Here is a 19,236-nt window from a genome sequence, read left to right as displayed (position 1 = left end):
AAAACTGGGCACAAAGGTTAGCAAAAATGTAAACTGATAGAAAACAGACTCATTTAAGTTTCTTTAAATTCTGACCAATGTTCCAAACCCAAATCAAATGGAATAAATCCATTCTGCCTATTAAAAGTTTCGTGGCTAGGGGGCGCCTGGGTGGCGCAGTTGGTTAAGCGTCCGACTTCAGCCAGGTCACGATCTGCGGTCCGTGAGTTCGAGCCCCGCGTCGGGCTCTGGGCTGATGGCTCAGAGCCTGGAGCCTGTTTCCGATTCTGTGTCTCCCTCTCTCTCTGCCCCTCCCCCGTTCATGCTCTGTCTCGCTCTGTCCCAAAAATAAATAAAAAACGTTGAAGAAAAAAAAAATTTAAAAGTTTCATGGCTAAAAATCAAATTTCACTGCTCACTCGTGTGGCCTGTGAGCATGCGCATATCTACGTGCACGACACAGCTGCACACGTGGTTCTGCACACACACGCACACGTGTGCACACAGCAATGCAAGTAAGAAAAATGTGAATTCTGAGTCTTCAAGGGAAACCCAGATTAAGCCTTTAAACACGAGTAATGGTTGGACCATTCGCAGGGGTCCTGTGTAGACACCTTGACAGCGTAAAGGTTTTCTCTTGCTGATGGTGTCACTGCTGCTGTTTTCTGAGGAGCTACGTAGTTCAGATGAAGGAGACTCTCTTTGCAGAAGAACTCCTAACGAAATTTTCAAGCAGTTTGACCAAAGTAATGCCATAAACAATACGAAGCACACAACCCCGTAAGAAAAACTATTTTCACTTCTCACTGCCAAAGAAATGAAAATCCTAAGATTCAACAGCTACAGGAGATGATAAAAGGCTACAGAAACTGTAAAAAAAAGTAGCCACTTCGAACACGAGAAATGGGCAAAGTCGATTTCAAGTGTTACTTTTCAAGTATTCACGGTACCATTAACGGTCTGTATTAAATTTTGAAAACTGGCATGTTTCAGAATGTAACTTGAAATATTTCAAAATAAAAAAAGCAAAGAAGTGAGGTGATAATTACCTGTTTATTTCTACTGCCAATTATCACTTAAACGTTACTAAACCGGCTCTGGTTGTGCTTTAAGTAAGACAAATATACCGACCACGTCCCTAGAACTTCCATGTCTGCCAACAGCTGTCTCTGAGCCATGATTAGGTTCCTCCATGGTCCTTTCTTAAATCTGCAAAAGGGGGACTTTGGGGAACACAACACATGCACATTCACATACCAGGACCTTTCCAGATCCAGGCCCCTTGTCTGCTCAGCCTCAAATAAACCCAGGGGGCGCTACAGAGCAGACAACCCTATCCCGCCCCCCCACACCTGCAAGGCCCTTTCGGATGAGCTGGGCGAGCACATAAACCAGGCGCTGGGACACAGGCTGTCCCTTCTCACTGGATGCTGACCCCCGTGTAAAGGTCTTCCGACCCCAGGTTCCCTCCCCAGTGTCCCGTGAGTCCGCTCCCGCGATGCTTAAGCAGCCACCACGCAAACAGTCAGAGGAACTCAGATGCCAGTGTTGTTCTTCCTTCACGTGTGCAACTCATCGCAGGTTTAATCAGGACACGGGGCAGCAAAGCAAGACCCCTCTGGGACCTCGTCTCCTACCAATCTCCCCTCTGCTCTGGCTCCACCAGCCCGATTTCCGCCTCAGGACCTTCGACTTACCGCGCCCGCCCTCTGGAGCACTTTCGCCAAGTTTCCTCAGGGCTGGGCCACACGCAGGCTTCACTGTGACTTTCTGCTCAAACCTCATTTCCTCAGAGAGGTCTCCTTTTCCTTCCGAAACAGCTACACCCTACCTCCCCGCCCTCGTGTCTATCCTATCCCTCTTCTTTCTTTGTCTGGGGGCACTTATCTGAAATGACCTCGTGTGTTAGCTTCCTAGAGCTGGGGTAACAAATTACCACCCACCTGGTGGCTTAAAACAAGAGAAATGCATTCTCACAGTTCTAGAGGCTGGCAGTCCAAAATCGAGGGGGTAGCAGGACTGTGCCCTCCCTGGAAGCTCTAAGAATCCTTCCTAGTCTCTCTCCTAGCTTCTGCGTGGCTCCAGACGGAATTTGGCCACACCCCTCCCACGTCTGCCTGTGTCTTCAACCGGCCTTCTTGCCTGTGTCTCTGTGTCCTCTTATAAAGACACCGATTAGCGGGGTTAGGCTCCGCTCTAAGTCCAAGATGATTTCATCTCGTGATCCTTAACTAATGACACCTGTAAAGTCCCTATTTCCAAATAAGGCCACGTTCTGATGTTCCGGGGGGGGGGGGTAGGGATTAGGGGTGGACACTACTCAACTCCCTGCACTTTGTCTGTGTTCCTGTTTGTTATCTCCGTGTTTACCCCCATGAAACAGAGGGACTCTGTCGTTCATCACTACATACCCAGCTCAGACAGTACCTGGCACGGAGCAGGCACAAAATAAACACTTAAGAACGAGTGAAAGAATGGAGACAAAAAGATAAGGGAGACAAAGCTCCTCCATTAAGTTGACAATTCAGTAAAGAATAAAATATGATGAATACCAGACTCTAACTTGACCCAGTTTGCGTGTTTTTAATTCCATTCCATGGGGGTAGAGTATATTCAGCACCTGCTATAATGAGGTTGGAAACAGGCTATTTATAGGAGGCCAGCATATCCTTGTCAGCATACAAGAGTTCTCTACGAAGTGAACACCATTTGCAGGGTGGCATAAATTTCAGCAAATGGTGCACACACCCTCTAGTGGCCGTAACACTAGTTACTTCAGAGTGCTTCTAGTCCAAGGCAATTGAAATATTTCTGTACTAATGTTATTATCACACCCTGAAAATTTAAAACCGTTTCACTGAGTGCTGTCGAACTATGAATTGATAGAGGCAGTATCTGTTAATTCGCTCAACATTCAGAGTTGACTTTTACTAACAAACAACAGGACGGCAGGTGCCAGGCATTCTACTACATTTTCTTCCAAAATACCCGGGTTTTCTCTCTCACCTGGCAATTTTCCTAACACCTGCTTCCCCCACCAAAAGATTCCTAAGATTTTCCCCATGCCACTTAAACTTAAAACAATGGTGGTTTGCCAAAACTGCTAAGAATGAATGAAAGGATATATGCTAAATCACTCATCTTAAATGGATAAATTATAGAAATTCATTAAAAATTACAAGGAAAGAGTTCTAAATAAACTGTTGGCACTGGTGGGTAGATTATAAGGCACAAATCAGATGATTCTGTCAAGGGTTTTAAAAAATAAAAAAGAAAGCATTACTGATGTAGAAGCTAGTGATACCAAAATCAAATGATACCTTAAGAAATACTAAAATTAGAACCGTGTTAGATCTAGTCTCTTTGCAAGTGACATTACCATCACTGAATCCTATTCCCTAACCACTGAACTCAAGAGCCACCAAAATGACCATGTCATATGTGTGTCCATGCTGTCCACAAGTCATCAACTAGACTCTCCTGTCTGCATCTCAAATAGGCAGAAAGAACCCTCCAGGAAGAGGGATTCCAGTTAGTTGGAGTGAATGCAGAAAGGAGAATGTCTTAACATGGTTTGTCAATGAGAGGACTTCCAGCTCTTCTCCCTCGTTGGCGAGTTTACTTCAGTTTTTAACTACATTCATTATTTATGAGGCAGGTATGATTTATTTTATTTTACTTTATTTTTTCAAGGAATCTCTACACTGGACATGAGGGTCAAACTCACAATCCCAACCAAGATCAAGAGCTGTGCGCTCCACCAAGTGAGTCAGCCAATTGCCCCAAGGTAGGTATGACTTTAGTGCACATCCGGGAAGAAATTCTAGACCATACCCTGCTTCAATGTTGGGGTTACCAAAGAACACTCCCAACCCTGCAGAATAAACGCAAATGGGCCAATTAATAACAGGAAATGGTAAAACTCTGCTGCTTTAACAGGTCAATAGCCATGGCCCCATCCTTAATCAGCATTCTTAAAAAACACTCCTAAAAATGAAGGTAAGAAAGTTGAAGTCAAATTAAGAGGCCGACACCTTCAAAATTTTTCTATCCTGAAAGAGGCTCAAAAATGACATAAAATAGTTAAATATCCCAAGTTTTGACCTCTAGATACATAGTCAAGTTTCAACTCTGGGACCTCAAACATTTCCTTGTATACAAGGGAGAATCTGGGGAGCAAGAAACTCTAAGCCATAGTCCAGTCTCCACTTAGGGTTAAATTACACCCTCTCTACCCCATCTTCTCAATCTGTTCAGAAGGATCTTATCATTTCTGTCTTACACGGCTATTAGGAGGATCAGAAGTAAAAGCACGTGAACACCGGAGGGCACTTACCAGGGCTAGTTTACACACTCTCGTTTGCTAATAATGAGCTAAGTATTTTGGAATTTACAGAATATTTACAATATTCACCCTCTAATATCTTTCTGTCATGTTCCATAAGTTAAAGGCAAAATTATTTTCCTCAACATTGCATCTGGGCTCAGAGTCCTACTCTACAAGCAGAAAACCGGGGTTAGTGACAAACAGATTTGCCCAGGTTTGAGACATCAGAGCGACATAAGCATATACACATACGGTCAGGATGCGTACAATATAATAAAAGTTTACATTCAAAGTTGTTAACTTCAGAATATCATCACTTCCCAAGGAATAAATACTAATGGCACAATTTTGTGTCGGTCCAAACTACTCACGAATATCTGGATTAGAGACAAACTTACAATTAATCAATATGGTTTTTCTAAAGAGGGGAAACTACCAAATGCATTCCTACAAGATGTCACGAACACACCTAGAGACATAAGCAAAAAGCAAACAAACCCCAGAAGTACCACAGAAACATTCATGATTCAGCCTAATTTGGATATACTCAAATTTAAACACACTTGATACTGAAATCCCTATTAATAAAAAATATAAATTAGGAGATAAGGGTTTTGATAAAATTATCTTTCATTAGTAAGATTTCTTTAAATTAGCAAGATCCTTAAGATATTTAGGAGGCATGCTTTCAGGGGAGGGGCGCCAACAATGTGAATAAAAGGTCGAGGATCAGGGAAAGCTCTACTGATGACAATACAAGTCATTCCTGGGGCGCCTGGGTGTCTCAGTCGGTTGGGCATCTGACTCGATTTTGGCTCAAATCATGATCCCAGGGTCATGAGAGTGACCCTGTGTCAGGCTCTGCACTGAGCGTGGAGCCTGCTCAAAGATTCTCTCTCCCCGCCCCCCGCCTGTCTCCCCTGCTCATGTGTGCTCTAAAATTTAAAAAAACAAAAAAACAAAAAAACCACCATATATATATATATATATATATATACACACACACACATACATATACGTACGCATGTATGTATACATATGTGTGTATGTATGTATACATATGTATATATGTGTGTGTACGTGTATACGTATATATGTATAGGTATATACATACATATATATAATTTCTGTCTCTAATCTTCCACAGATAACACTCCAGAATTTTCTAGTCAAGGCACTGCTTTATTTTCATATGCTCTCTGCCCTGTTATACGCGGATAAACTTGGAACAATCAGATGGTGGCATTCTGTGTGCTACATGAAAAAAAGATGTGTTTTTACTAATACCTGTGAGACATTGAAGGCCTTATTCGGAAAAACAGTAATTGAAAACAGAGGTTCTCAACTGAGGCGATTTGTCCCCACCCCAGGGGACATATAGCAATGCCTGGCTATTTTTGGTTGTCACAGCTAAGGGGGGAAGGGAGAGCTACTGGTATCTAGCAGGTGGAGGCCAAGAATGCTGCTAAACATTCTGGAAATCATGGGATAGCCCCCACCCCCAAACACAGAATCACCTGACTCCAAGCGTCAATCAAGCTGAGGTTGAGAAACCTTAACTGAGAGGAACATCGAAAAGTATATGGCGCTCTGGAGTGGGGCCTCCAAAAATCCCTGTACCCTTCCTCTCTCTACTCAACTCTCAAAGCCGTAACAGTGGCTTCATTTCTGGATCTAGAATTGTGCCGTTGTGCTATCTTATAGACAGTGCGTATGAAACCCAGACCACATCTATGCAGTGTTGGTACGTCTCACAAGTTGAATGGTTTCACGAGCCCTGTGCTGAGCCTGACTCCCGAATTCTTCCACCATTGATCAAATATTGTCTCTTGCCAACCAGACAATTTCACCTCAGTGAGAAGCAGCCCAGTGACAAAGATGAGACCAACATAATAAAAGCAATCTACCACTTCGGGAGGAAGCGTTTTCAAAGGCCGGCAGAAACCACACAGGGCCCCATCCTGGTCCCGTTTGAAAGGCAGGCTAATCATCGTTGGACATCATTCTAACTAAGTGGGCTGCCGGAACACAGCCTTGAGTAATGTCGCCGGCACGTCAGTGCATCTGATGTGGACTCTGTCAAACTCGGAGCGTCATCTCTGAAAGCACCGCTGAAAAGCAGATTCAGAGAACGCGGAGGCTAAAGGTTAAGGAATCAGCCTTGCTGCTGTCACTATGAGGGACTTGTCTCTCTCCTGCAGAGCCAACCACAGAGACATTAGAGAGGTAATAAATACAACAAGATGAGAAAGAACACTGATACAGATGTTCAAAGGCATGGTCTGAAAAATACTTCCCAACCAATAATGGATGAACCTTCTTCTGCCTGCCTCTTTCCAGCCTCTAAATTTCGCCCGGCCAAGACCGGAGGGATTATTTGAGCCAATTCACTTAACTCAGAGATGAGAAATCTGGGTAGATGAAAAATCTGCGTAAAACTCAGAAATCAGAGACCGCAAACGTCAGGGCTACAACGCAGGCCTCTAGCAATCCCTCCTTATCATGCGATCCCTGCTAAGAACTGGCTCAGAACTCTCCGGATACAAATCTCCAACAGGGCATTTGAAGATAATGAAGCGCCTCTTGGTGCTCTTATTACAAGGCTAAATGGTATCAACTTCTTCCATATTTTGTGTGTGTGTGTATGCCACAGCTCCTCTGGCATTCTGCTTTACTTTTGAGGAGAGACTGAATGAAAATGTAAAGAAAAAAAAGAAGGTTGTGTTCTGTAAAATCCCTACAGAGCCTACCTGAAGGAAAACCTCTTTGCCCCTGCAAACAAAAGATTTCTTATGTAAGTAGGGAGTTCCAGCAAGTACCATGCACATGGGGGGGGTTCTCTCAATAGTGCTGAATATCCAGGATTTTTCCATGATGTCATTTCTACTGCTAAATTTTCGTTTCTTGGGACTACATCCACTAGGCATTTTCATGTCTTACGTAAGTCCGGTTTATAGATGAAAACATGGAGACTTAAAGAAGTTAAGTAGCCCACAGGCCACATAGCTAACAAGTGACAGAGCTTGGTGTCCTAAGTCACCATTTGGCTGTACTGCCTCCGTGCCTCTGTCATCCACTGCAAATCTACATGAAAACCCACTTCCCACACAATTCTTACACCTAATTGTCCTTGTTACACCAAAGGACTAGGCCCAGGTGCCCTGCCTCCCGGTATGGTTCCCGCCCACCAGCGTGCCTGGGAAGAACGAGAGCCAAGCCCACCAAGGGCATAGAAATCTATCCAGTGTCCATGTAAGGTCAAGGGCACATTCGCACTAATTCACATCTGGGAACTTACAGGCTCAGTACCTAGATATTAACACCGCTGCCCAGGAAATCTACCCACAGTTAACAACACATCAAAGAGTGTTGCTAACATGACTGAAAAAGCTGTGAGGTCCCAGTAAAAGAAATTCATGTCCAGTCTACAGAAAACCTCCCTAACGCAAAAGGTAATATCCAACCCAGTCACAATTAGTAAATCCCTCAGTGAGGTCTGGATTCATAGGGTTTATCGCTCAGGTACTTATGGTCCTGATTTTGTTTTATCTAAGGATCATTTTTACTTTCTATGCCCAAATGTGATTTACACTTGTTCCAGTGAATATTTTTGTGGAACTATTCTCATAATCTACTGAGATTATTTTAAGCTTTGTACCGGCCTCTGGAATAATAAGCTGTCCTGAACACACACTGAAGATCCTACGAAAATGATTTACCACGGGATGAAGCTGGCAATGGGAAAGCAGCAGAGAACCATGTTAGGAAACTTTCTGTTAACAAGGCCTTGAAACAGTTATGCACTTTATAAAACAGAAAGGCACATACTCGTAGGTTTTTTTAAAGCTAAACTGCAACTAACACAAAAAAACAAGGAGTTCACAGTAACATGCCATGAGAGTCAAATAAAATGTTTAGACATTTGCAGTGCATAAAAATTGTAATTTAATTCTTACATCCTCTAAATTCATCACAAGACAAATTGAAAATTGCTGGAAATTCCCAAATGAAAAATTCACAAGGTTTTACAAGTGTTCTATTCCCTTAAAACTCACTTGGCCAAACCATCCCTATAATCAAGTATCTCAAAAAGCATTTAAGTGGAGCTTATCTACAATGCGATCTTTTCAATGCTGAAAATCAGGAGGTATAAAAAACCCTTCTAATGTACACAATCCAACACCACCCGGTGAAGCCTTGGGGACGGGAGGAGATATGAAAGACAAGTACCTCGTAGTTTGAGAGAAAATCTAGTAACTCTGATTGAGATGGGATGTAGAGAAGTGGTTTCATCACCCGGCGGACAAACTTCTCAATGTAAACAGCACTCATGGGGCCTTTGTATTCGATTGGTCCAAAACTAGTACCAAAAAAATAAAAAAAAATAACAAATAAAAATAATACACCATGCATTAGACCTGTTACGTGTAACTGAAATCATCAACACCACAAAACGAAAATGTCTCGCTTTAGGATCCTGACTGCTTCACAGGGAAGTAGCCTTCTGTGTCCCAGCAGGTGAAAGGAGGGCCAACTAAGCATTTCATGTGAGGAGAGGTACAAACAGCCACTGCCGTTCTATGAGCTTAATTCAACTGCAAATGGAATATCAAAGCAGAGAACATTCATTCATTCTAGCCTCTAGAAAAGAAAAAAAAAAAAAATCCCCAAACAATATGTCTTTAAAAAAACAAAACCAAACAGAGAGGCAATCCTGGAAACTGACCAAAACTGCTAAAGGATTCCAGGATCTTAAGTACGTAATTCAACAAGCAGAATTTACTTTTATACATCACTCTTATGTTTTTTTATTGTTTATTTATTTTTGAGAGAAAGACAGAGAGAGAGACAGAGAGCGCGCGAGAGCATGAGTGGGGGAGGGGCAGAGACAGAGGGAGACGAGAGAATCCAAAGCAGGCTCCAGGCTCTGAGCCGTCAGCACAGAGCCCGACGCGGGGCTTGAGCCCATGAGCCATGACGTCAAGAGCTGAGCGCAAGTCAGAGGCTCAATCGAATGAACCACCCAGGCACCCCATACACATCACTCTTAAATAAGAAACAAGGTACACAGGTGGCCCTTGACCTACTAAAATGTACTTATTAAATATTCCCACAGGCACTTACACAAGGGATCACTAAATCACCTTAAGCCTATTTAAAGTTTTATTGCAACAAAATAAGATTATGTGAAGGGACAAACCCAGGGACCTGCAAAAATGGTCTTATTTTCCTTTCCAGCTGTGCTGAGGGATGCCCAGGAATTGGATTTAGCATTGCTAAGCAATAATACCAACATTCAGTTATCCTTCTAAGCTAATCAGAGTCCTCACATGGCCTTCTTCAATCTTGCACAACACAGTCATTCCTCAAATATAACTGAAGGGTATGTGGCGGGGAAGTGGAGTAAGGTGAAATTCAACAACTCCAGAACCATTCTGTCCACACAGAAACTGACATTATGCTTCCTGTTCATTGCAGCAATAAACAGTCAAGAATTACATAAATGCTGTGAGATCCCAATAGTAAATGGTTATGTAAATGAACACACACACATAATGTGATGCGATGACCACAATTCCTCAGCGTGTACTGCAAAAGATGAGCCCAAACAAAAGAATGTTAGCATGAAAAAGGTAAAAACAGCATTCTACATGCACAGCTGGGAGACAGAGTTCACAGTTCTATCAATTCAAGACTTGTAACTAACTTAAGCTCAAAAATTACCACCGCCACGACCCCATCGGCTGCCAACAATGCTTAATTTAAAGGAAAAAATCGAAAAATCATCTGATAATTTATTTTCTTCCGCAAAAAAGGGTCAAAAAAATCTGGAAACCTCATCTACTCAGGCAAACAGGCTCCGGGAGTGTTGCTATAAGGATCCCAGTGACTTGTGAAAGCGGAGGGAACCTCGGAATGCAGGCTGCACAGTGCATTTTACCAACACGCCATCACTGCCACGACCACAGGACAAGCTGGTCTACGGCTGCAGGGCCTTGGGGAGAGTGTTTTAAGAAACGACTCCCTGCTTCAGAGCCTTTAAAAAACTTTCCTCCTCACTGGTATCAACACACGCCAAAAAATGAAATCCCCTTAAGCAAAACAGAAAATCTACTAATTTCTTCAAGCAGCTACTACGACACTAGTTTAGCCATTACAAAAACAGCAACAACAAAAATACAAACTGCAACATCCTGCCCAGTGACGGGGCCTAAGTGCTGCGTGTGCAAGCGCTATTAACCAAAACAACCTCAAGTCTACTGACTGGTCACAAGAGAGCTTGGGTGAAGAAACGCATTCGTTCACATGCATTATGTATAAAACAGAGGGCTTTTTAGGTATTTCTGTGCCTGAGCACTTTCTTCTGTTTCAGGTACACTGGGCATGGTGGATACTGAAATGAGTAGGACGAGGTCTGAACTAATTTAAACAAGTAACACTCAACAGGCGAAGAGGAGGGGCCACACTTCGAGGGCAGCAGCAACCTCAAATCCCTCATCAGGAAAATGAGAAGGCTGGACTAGACGGTTCTAAGGTTCTCTGCGTGGCCTTGCACTCTTTCTATAAATCTAAGAAAACAGGGTAAGACAATATACTGCACAGCCATACGGCCCAAAATGGTATTTTGCACTGTGTTCAAGGGCACTCTCCTGATTGCAATATCACATCAAGCTAAGCCCACCTCTGGGCAGCTGGCGTGCTTAACCTAGAGTTGCAAGGCCTATCCTCCTCGCTAGGCACCTGTGCCCTATTTCCTAGCCCCCCGAAAAAGAAATGCAGGGACCTTCGCAGGGCAAACTTATTGATCCCATTACAGAGCACAGAGCTTTTACATCTTCAAATCTAACATTACGATATGAGAAGGATTCTTCTATCTAGAATAGACTTTGAAGGTGGAGACGGGGTAAAAAAGTGCATTTTTGCTCAAGTATTATTTACCAGCTCCTAACAAACAGTTCTACGAGCCACACAACATTTTGTACCGGAAACGTGAAGTGTGATGGAGCATGACAGTCCGCAAGTGATACTTTGATGGTGTCTGTCATAAATCCCCACTGACGGAAACCCAAGAAGTTCAGACAGAGGAGGGAAAAATGCAGCATAAAAAGTAAGGCTCTTACTAATGAAAGCTTCCGTGCCCATTTTACCTTCATTAACAAACTTCAAGCCAATTACACTGAAGCCGTCCCCTTTCTTCAAACTTCTTCAAGTCAGATTTCAGACATTATTTAACACACACAGCAAGGTCTGGGCAGTACTCCAAACTCAAACACCAGTATTTGTGCAGCATAATAAACTGACTCCCTAAGTGGGATACAGACTAAAGGCAGCCTCTTGTTACTTCGGGCTAGATGAATGCACTGGGGGACAAAATTTATGAAAACCTTTTAGGGTTTCAAAGCTCTCTGGGTTTCAGTATCATGGGCACACGATTGTGGACTCGTAGTAATTTTCGTCCCAGTTGAAAAGGTGCTACAACTCCCTCCTGACTATGCTATGTTGCCAGGTAGCAGGGTAAGGACTTCTGTGTATTCTCACACAATAAAATACTTGTAGGTTACCCGCAATATACAGCCACACAATGGGGTGCCAGAATTATCAAAAACAATGCTGTAGACTATGTAATGGCATGACAAGATTTTCACAAAAGCAAGAAAAAGCAGTTTAGAAAATACTATCACTACATGACCCCCCCTTTTTTTTATTAAAAAAAAAGAGGGTGGGTATGTAGAGTCACAAGAAGATATAAATCAAAACACACAGAGGTTATGTAAGGTTGATAAAATATCCAGACCCTTTAACTGATGTAGTTTTGCTTCTCTGTATTTTCTCAATTCCCCACAGTGAATATCTAATACTTTTAAACAGAAAAAAGAATTTGCTTTGGAACTTAATTGGAATTAGAAATCAAAATCTGAAAACTAGTTAACAGCTCTTACCTCCGATGATACAGATGTATTACAGGGAAATGAAAGAAGTGCTTCTGTCTTCTGCATTTCCCCTGGTTCCACCAACAGTTAATTGCCACAAACAACACCTGCAGAGCCAAAAAAGGTTTCAAATGACTATGAATAACAACTGAAAAATTACCAAGATTTTAAAGATAAAATTATAGAAATGGAACTATTCCTCTCTGAAACACAAAGTATGAAAAAAAATTATTTTGAGTATTCAAAGAAGATCATCATTTACCTCTGCAATTAAAAAGAAAGACTCTCCTCTATGTGTCTAGCTCGGACACTAGCATTTTAGTAGCATTTTATAGTTTAGCCCAAGAGGGAAATGGTTTCATTTGAAACCTAAAAAATATTCTTCATGTTTATTATTGAGAGAGGGAGAGACAGAGAGAGACAGAAGGTGAGCGAGAGAAGGAGGGAGACAGAATCCGAAGCAAGCTGCAGGCTCTGAGCTGTCAGCACAGCGCTGGACACGGGGCTCGAACTCACAAGCCTTGAGATCATAACCTGGGCCGAAGTCGGACGCTTAGCTGACCGAGCCACCCAGGAACCTGGATTTGCTTTGAATTCTAAAGTGAATGAGCAAGCATTACACTAAAACTCAGTAGAAAGAAAGACAGGTCTTTTGATAGTCAAACTGAGGGTATGAGAAGGAAAAAAAAAAAAAAACCTGCAAATAAAACATCGCTAAAGCCAAAGGACCGTTATTAATGACTACATTAAACACGAATAAGGATAACAGATGATTAAGGCATGCTCTGAAATGGAATATTACACAGCAAAAGTATGAGTTAAATACATATTTATAGGTAGATGCTGCAGTATTTAAATCTCCAATCTACTTTGAAATGTCCCCAAACCAAGATGAGTTAATAGATGAGAGCAGAGTTTCTCAGCTTTTGCACTACGGCTATTTCGACCTTCTGTCGTTAGGAGGGTCTGTGTTACGTGCATTTCTGTTGTGCGGGGCCGTCCCCCACGCTGGGGGCGCCATGTCCGGGAGTAACCTGGCCTCTACCCACCCCAGGCCAGCAGCTCCCCCTCCAGAGCAGCGGTAACCAAAAATGGCCCCAAACCCTGCTCACGGTTCTCTGGGGGAGAAAACTTCCTCCAGTTGAGAACCACTGACTAGAGGAATAATAAGATGAATAAATACATGATAAAACAAGCACAATAAAATGTGAATAGCAAAACTCTCGTGGCAGGTATATATAAACTCCTTCATCTTTGCTACGTGAAGAAATTTTCATAAGAACATTGAAAAAATATGAACACTACAAATAAAAAATCACTTTCAAATGCCTTCCTCATACTTACTAAGTAGCAGTATTGCTCTAAACTCTGTAGAGGCTCTATGGAGCCATTTACGAAAAAGAAAAGCAACAAAATCTTTACTTAAGGGGACATCTCACTTTTTTACTCAAAAATAGGGCACACTCTACCACATTTGCTAATTTTACTAAGCGGTATGGCTTAAAAGATTTTTTGCCTGTTTCCAAGAATAAACCCCCTCCTTCTCCCTAGTGAGAACACAGAATAACCTAAGCTCTCCGTTTGGAAGGAGCTGGGGAAAAAAAAAATGTGAAAAAAGCAGTGCCCATTAGTTGTGGATGGCACCATCACCTCCGCCACTTGTCATGTGATCTCTAGCCGAGCGGGCCACCATGGAGGTGTGAGGTCCCGCTTCCAACAACAGGGACGTGAGTGCCAGCCCCAGAGCTGCCGGGAGAAAGCACAGAGCCCGGCACAGCAGAACGCCGTGCCCACCGTCACTCGGAAGGACGGTTAGACGGCAAATAACCGACACCCTGGAACACAGTACATTCTCCCCGTGTTCCCCACATGTTCTCTAATTTCAGAAAACTTGGGGAAGGCCTGGGGAACACCTGCCTCCCAGGGCTCCAGTAGAGTTCCTGTTTCCTCCCTGGAAGGGTCTACCAGGTTATTTGCATTTTTTTTTTTTTTTTTTGAAGTGAGCTCTACTGCCCAATGTGGGGCTTGAACTCATGACCCTAAGAATAAGTCACTTGCTTTTGCCAACTGAGCCAGCCAGGTGCAGCTCTTACTAGCCATTTTTCAAGGGGGAGGAGAGTGAAGGGAGCACAGGGAATTGACTGATCCCCTGGGTCCCAAGTCAGAGCACAGAATCACACCCCTGAGAATCCATGTCATTGGAAACAGGTATAATGAAGAGCTAGATTTAAACAGTGCTTTGCACCACATTCAGGGATATATATAACGGTTCGAAAGGCTTTGCCAGGCCGGGCAAAAAGCCTCACCAGCATTTATAACATTGTTACTAAGAAGAACCAACCCAGAGTTCCAAAGAAACTTGGGACCCCAGCTGCCTGCATGAGTTACCTCAGATCAGTGGTTCCCAGCAGCCGCCTCTCAGAAATCTGTGGGAGGCTCGCTCTCTGGCTTGTTGCAATGACCCAGACGCTGCAGGGCATGTGTGGGCAGGGGCTGCAATGACCCAGACGCTGCAGGGCATGTGTGGGCAGGGGTTGCCCTAGGGGTACGTCTGGGATGATGTTGCGTCATCCCAGAGCAGCTTTAAATGTCCAAACGATGTGGGGGGAAAACCCGTTTATCACTCAAGCCTAGGACCGAACTCCTTTTTATATGTGAATCCACATTATGGCTTTTGTATTCACCGAATTTCTCCGGAAGGCAACGCCTATATAAATACAGGGCAGAAAAGACTGGTTCCGGACCTTACCAAGAGTTGTTCACCACTTAGGAAACTCGAATCACCGTTAAGCAGAGCCCCTCCGGTAACTGAGTTTCTGACACACCACACCTTTATGAGTCTGCATTTCCAATCGCCCACCCGCAGTCGTTCCACATAAACGGACAGAAACTACCTTGCCTGAGCATTTACATACGGAAACACACATGGTCTAGTTATACATTATTTTGGTCTCCCCCACCTTTATGCGGTAATTAGTGTATTGGATTGAGTATCTTGAAATCATATGTGTAGGGAAATGTTATCACCTATGAATTCCTTTTCAGGACAGAAAATGGCACATCACAAAATACTTGTTGCACAAATGGCAATGGGGACCCACTGAGTTGAAAACCACTGCCACAAAGAGGACTCACGGGCCCATATATCCCTCGTGTCTAGCACAAAGGTGACCTTCACTAAGTATCTGTTGCACATGGCTCTCTGGTCCAAGTATTTTTATTTTTTTTCGAGTATTTTTAAATACGTCCACGTAGTACTCGTGACACATAAATTTGTCTTACGGTAAACAACTAATCAAATACCAAAAGGAGAGTCAACTACGTCTTCCAGCACTGAAACCAAACAGCATGGGCCCCTTCGGTGAGCACTGAGCTGTGCTACAGGGAAATGCACCTTCGGCTTCCTCTCCGGGCGCTACCCACCTATGACCCTCCCAGCCAGAAATCCCGTTTGTTTACAGAAGCCTTCGCGATGGATGAAGCGAGGCTCCGGGCCTTCACCCGGGCTAACTCAGCCAGCGGGGCAACGTGTGCCTCTGTGGGAACGACCCGCCCGGCACACGGTCACTCGATTCGGTTCTCGGGTTCAACGTCAGCATTACCTGGTCCGACAGCTGACTCGCTGCTTGCTCAATCTCTGACCTGGCAGCAATGGACTGTCCACACCACGGAGCGTAGAAAAACAGCAGCACCACCTCTGAATCCCGGCGAACGCGCTCTGCGTAGTCCAGCTGCCCCTGGAAGAGGTCAAGAACCGGAGACCTCGAGGAGAAAAAGCTGACAGGTGGCTTTGCTGGTATTATCACATCTTTTGCTCGACTAAAAAAGAGCAGACACAGACAAGATCGCTCAGTTTATCTTCTGCTGAGGACAGCTTCGTGTGGAAGGAGAACAGAGCTTAACAGACAAACCTCTGGCGTAAGGAAAAGGAGTTCCCAAACCACTGTCCTGGAGTAGAAAATATTCTGTGCTGAGGCGATACTTGGCTGAGAGAAAGCAAGCAAGACATAAACGATAAGCTGAAAACGCCTTTCTAATATTGTCTCCCCAGATGTGGGATGGAAAGGCAGCAGACAAGGAGGATGTCTTGGAATAACCTGTATCCTTCCCTCCCACACCCCAAACACTCCATCCTCGGCTCTCTGCGGCAGGAGCCACAACGTCAGAACAACCAGCGAGCTGGCTCAGAACTAAGGGGAGGGAGCACACGCGGGCTACCGCTACTAAGACTTGTGTGGCAAATTCTTACATCAACTGAACTTCGAGAAAACACTAAGTTTCTTAGCTGGAGTTGGCCTGTACTTATCCAGGGCATTCTGGCAGAAGTAATACATATTGGGAAGCATCACTATAATGGAGTTGGGGGGCCAGATGAGGGGAGCCAGCACCTCTCCAGGTCAATTACAGGGAAAATGATCAATTACAGACTCCAACAGGAGAATCCTCAACAGGAAAAGAAATAGGGGCCCCAAGAGGAAAAGACAGAACACCTCCTACCCAAAACTGACCACTTCATCAGCGATGAGCCAATGAAAAACTGTCATCCCCCTGAACTCTTGCTTCTCTCCAATTTACTTTCATTCACAACAACCCCTCCCAATTTCCTCCTTCTCCATAAAATAATGTTCCTCTCCTTTGTATGTGGGACTTGCCTATGGCCTGCCAGAGCTTGTATGTCCCAGATTACAATTCTCTGCTGTTCCTGAATAAACCCACTTTTCTGGTAAAGTAACTTAAAAAAAATTTTTTTTTAATGCTTATTTATTCTTGAGAGAGACAGAGGGTGAGTGGGGGAGGGGGAGAGAGAGAGAGGGAGACACAGAATCTGAAGCAGGCTCCAGGCTCCAAGCTGTCAGCATAGAGCCCGACGCGGGGCCTGAACTCACAAACCACGATGATCATGACCTGAGCTGAAGTCAAACACTTAACTGACTGAGCCACCACAGTATCATGATCCCAAGGCTAGTAATGATGAACAACAAAGTAACAGCCCATTTTAACTGGACACCAGGCTTCCTGAATCCCTGAGGTTCTCAAAAGGGAGAGATCAAGAGGAGACAGGAAAAACTGAGTGATCTGAAGTCACAGAGCCGTCACGACTTTTCCCATCAAGACAAAAACGGTCTTGGCTGAGGCTGCATATCCCACCATGTGAAAGGAGCCTATGAACACCTTGAGCTGTTCACACATCTGCACTAACATGGCATAAAACCACAATGGTGGTGTAGCCAAGAAACCAACAGAATAAAAATGGGACCCGAGAAAATACTCCATTAACCCAAAAAGCAGAAGGATCAAGAAACGAACAAAAATGGAAAACAAATAGCCAGAAAGTAGACTTATTTCCAACAATATCAATCATTCCATTAAACATAAAAGGACTAAACCATCCAGTTAAGAGGAAGAGAATGCCAGACTGGATAATGAAGCAAGACCCACCGTAAGAACTGAAACAGGGGCGCCTGGGTGGCTCAGTTGGTTGTGTCCAACTTCAGCTCAGGCCATGATAGCACAGTTTGTGGGTTCGAGCCCCATGCATCCGGCTCCAGAGAGACGGTGCAGAGACTGCTTGGGGTTCTCTCCCTCACACACACGTGCACACACACGCTCTCTCTCTAAAAAATAAATAAGCAAAACTTAAAAAGAAAAAAAAAAAAAAGAACTGAAACATACTATAATTGGATGAGTCTCAAAATAAGTACACCAAATGAAAGAAGCAAGACACTAAAGAATACGAACAACATTAATGCATTTATACGTTTCCAGAAAGGACACGTTCTGGGGAGAAGGAAATCTTACGCGTCTCAACTGAAAGCATGGAGGTGGTTAAACTTATGTCATCAACCTGTACGTGTCACATGTGTAATTCCACTGAGTGTAACATACACCACAATGAAGCTGATGAGGAAAAAAGCTTGGCCGCTGTGCCCCCTCGTCAGCAAGGCTTGCTCTGACAACTGAAGCGGGAGCCCTGACTTCTTCTATCCGCTCCCTATTGGTTGTCTTTATGCCCCTCACCACAATCGGTAACTTACTTCTTTTACCGATTATTTATCTACTCTACCACGTCATTAACTGCATGAGGGCAAGAACCCTATCTTTTCCACTGGTAGATCCTCACGATTTATAGCGCCTGGTACTCTGAAGTTCAATAATTTGTGAAATGAACAAACCCACCCTACTCACCTCACCTGAACATACACAAAAGGAAATTAAATACAAACCCGTACAGATAGACATTATGAAGAACACTCAGAACCCAAGTACCAGAGGCCCATGTGTTTTACTAGGGACGATCCTAAGGGCCACATCCTTATGTTCTAACTTCACAGATGTGTCCAAATGAACCTGATGATCTGGTTTCTCGGAACACAGCAGAGGAGCAGGAAGGAAGAACGAGGAGGGAAGGGCTGCCAGCTCTGAGACATGCAGCAGACAGACAGGTATTTAGAACCAAAAAAGAAAGTGTCAACACCCAAGACCCAGACTCCTCTAAGAGTCCTGGGTCATATAGCACAAGGGAAGGAACCCACACCTTCCTCTGCATCGAGAAGGTGTTAGCTTCCTGAATTAAGAAGACAGATTTAAAATTACTACTTCCCTATTTTAGCCAAAACTATCAATATCCTAAAGGAGCGGTAGTACCAAAGAGCAAATCCCCTATTTACTCACTCAAACTAACGTTTCAACCCAGCAGTCAGGGAGCTTAGGCAAAATGTCTTTATAACCTGAAAAACTCAGTCACTTACACAGTAATTCAAAAAATGCTCATCAAGCACATGTTGTTTACACTTCAGAAACTGCACTACAGGTACCAAGGCTATAGCAGAGGGCGTAATAACATCCTCAAGGGACTTACTTTCTCGAGGAAGGAGACAGGCCGACAACCAAACACGTAAGCAACAGACAAAAAGATCACGTCTGCGTGGAAAATGGAACAGGGTGATTTGGCAGGTGACAGGGCATCTTTTAAGCTGAGACCCGAAAGACAGGCAATCA

General features: G+C 43.8%; 1 protein-coding gene across 5 annotated transcripts in view; it reads right to left on the bottom strand.

The window, feature by feature from the left end:
* TXNDC11 (thioredoxin domain containing 11) overlaps window positions 1-19,236 on the bottom strand; it is a 60,630-nt gene that overhangs the window by 37,670 nt on the left and 3,724 nt on the right. For 3 of the 5 annotated variants that reach the window (XM_047087780.1, XM_047087782.1, XM_047087781.1), the window contains exons 2-4: window positions 15,840-16,056; window positions 12,247-12,344; window positions 8,537-8,666 (exon numbers count right to left, since the gene is read on the bottom strand). In XM_047087780.1, the coding sequence (XP_046943736.1) occupies window positions 8,537-8,666; window positions 12,247-12,344; window positions 15,840-16,056 (445 nt within the window). Of the gene's footprint in view, window positions 1-8,536; window positions 8,667-12,246; window positions 12,345-15,839; window positions 16,057-16,148; window positions 16,991-19,236 lie in introns of those variants that run through there. The other 2 variants (XM_047087783.1, XM_047087784.1) reach the window with 2 other exon arrangements.

The sequence above is a fragment of the Lynx rufus genome, unplaced genomic scaffold (genome assembly GCF_022079265.1).
Source record: "Lynx rufus isolate CCGP_SWC_20201006 ecotype Redwood Valley unplaced genomic scaffold, mLynRuf1.p SCAF_23, whole genome shotgun sequence".
Lineage (NCBI taxonomy): Eukaryota > Metazoa > Chordata > Mammalia > Carnivora > Felidae > Lynx > Lynx rufus.
This window is presented reverse-complemented; position numbering and strand designations above follow the sequence as displayed.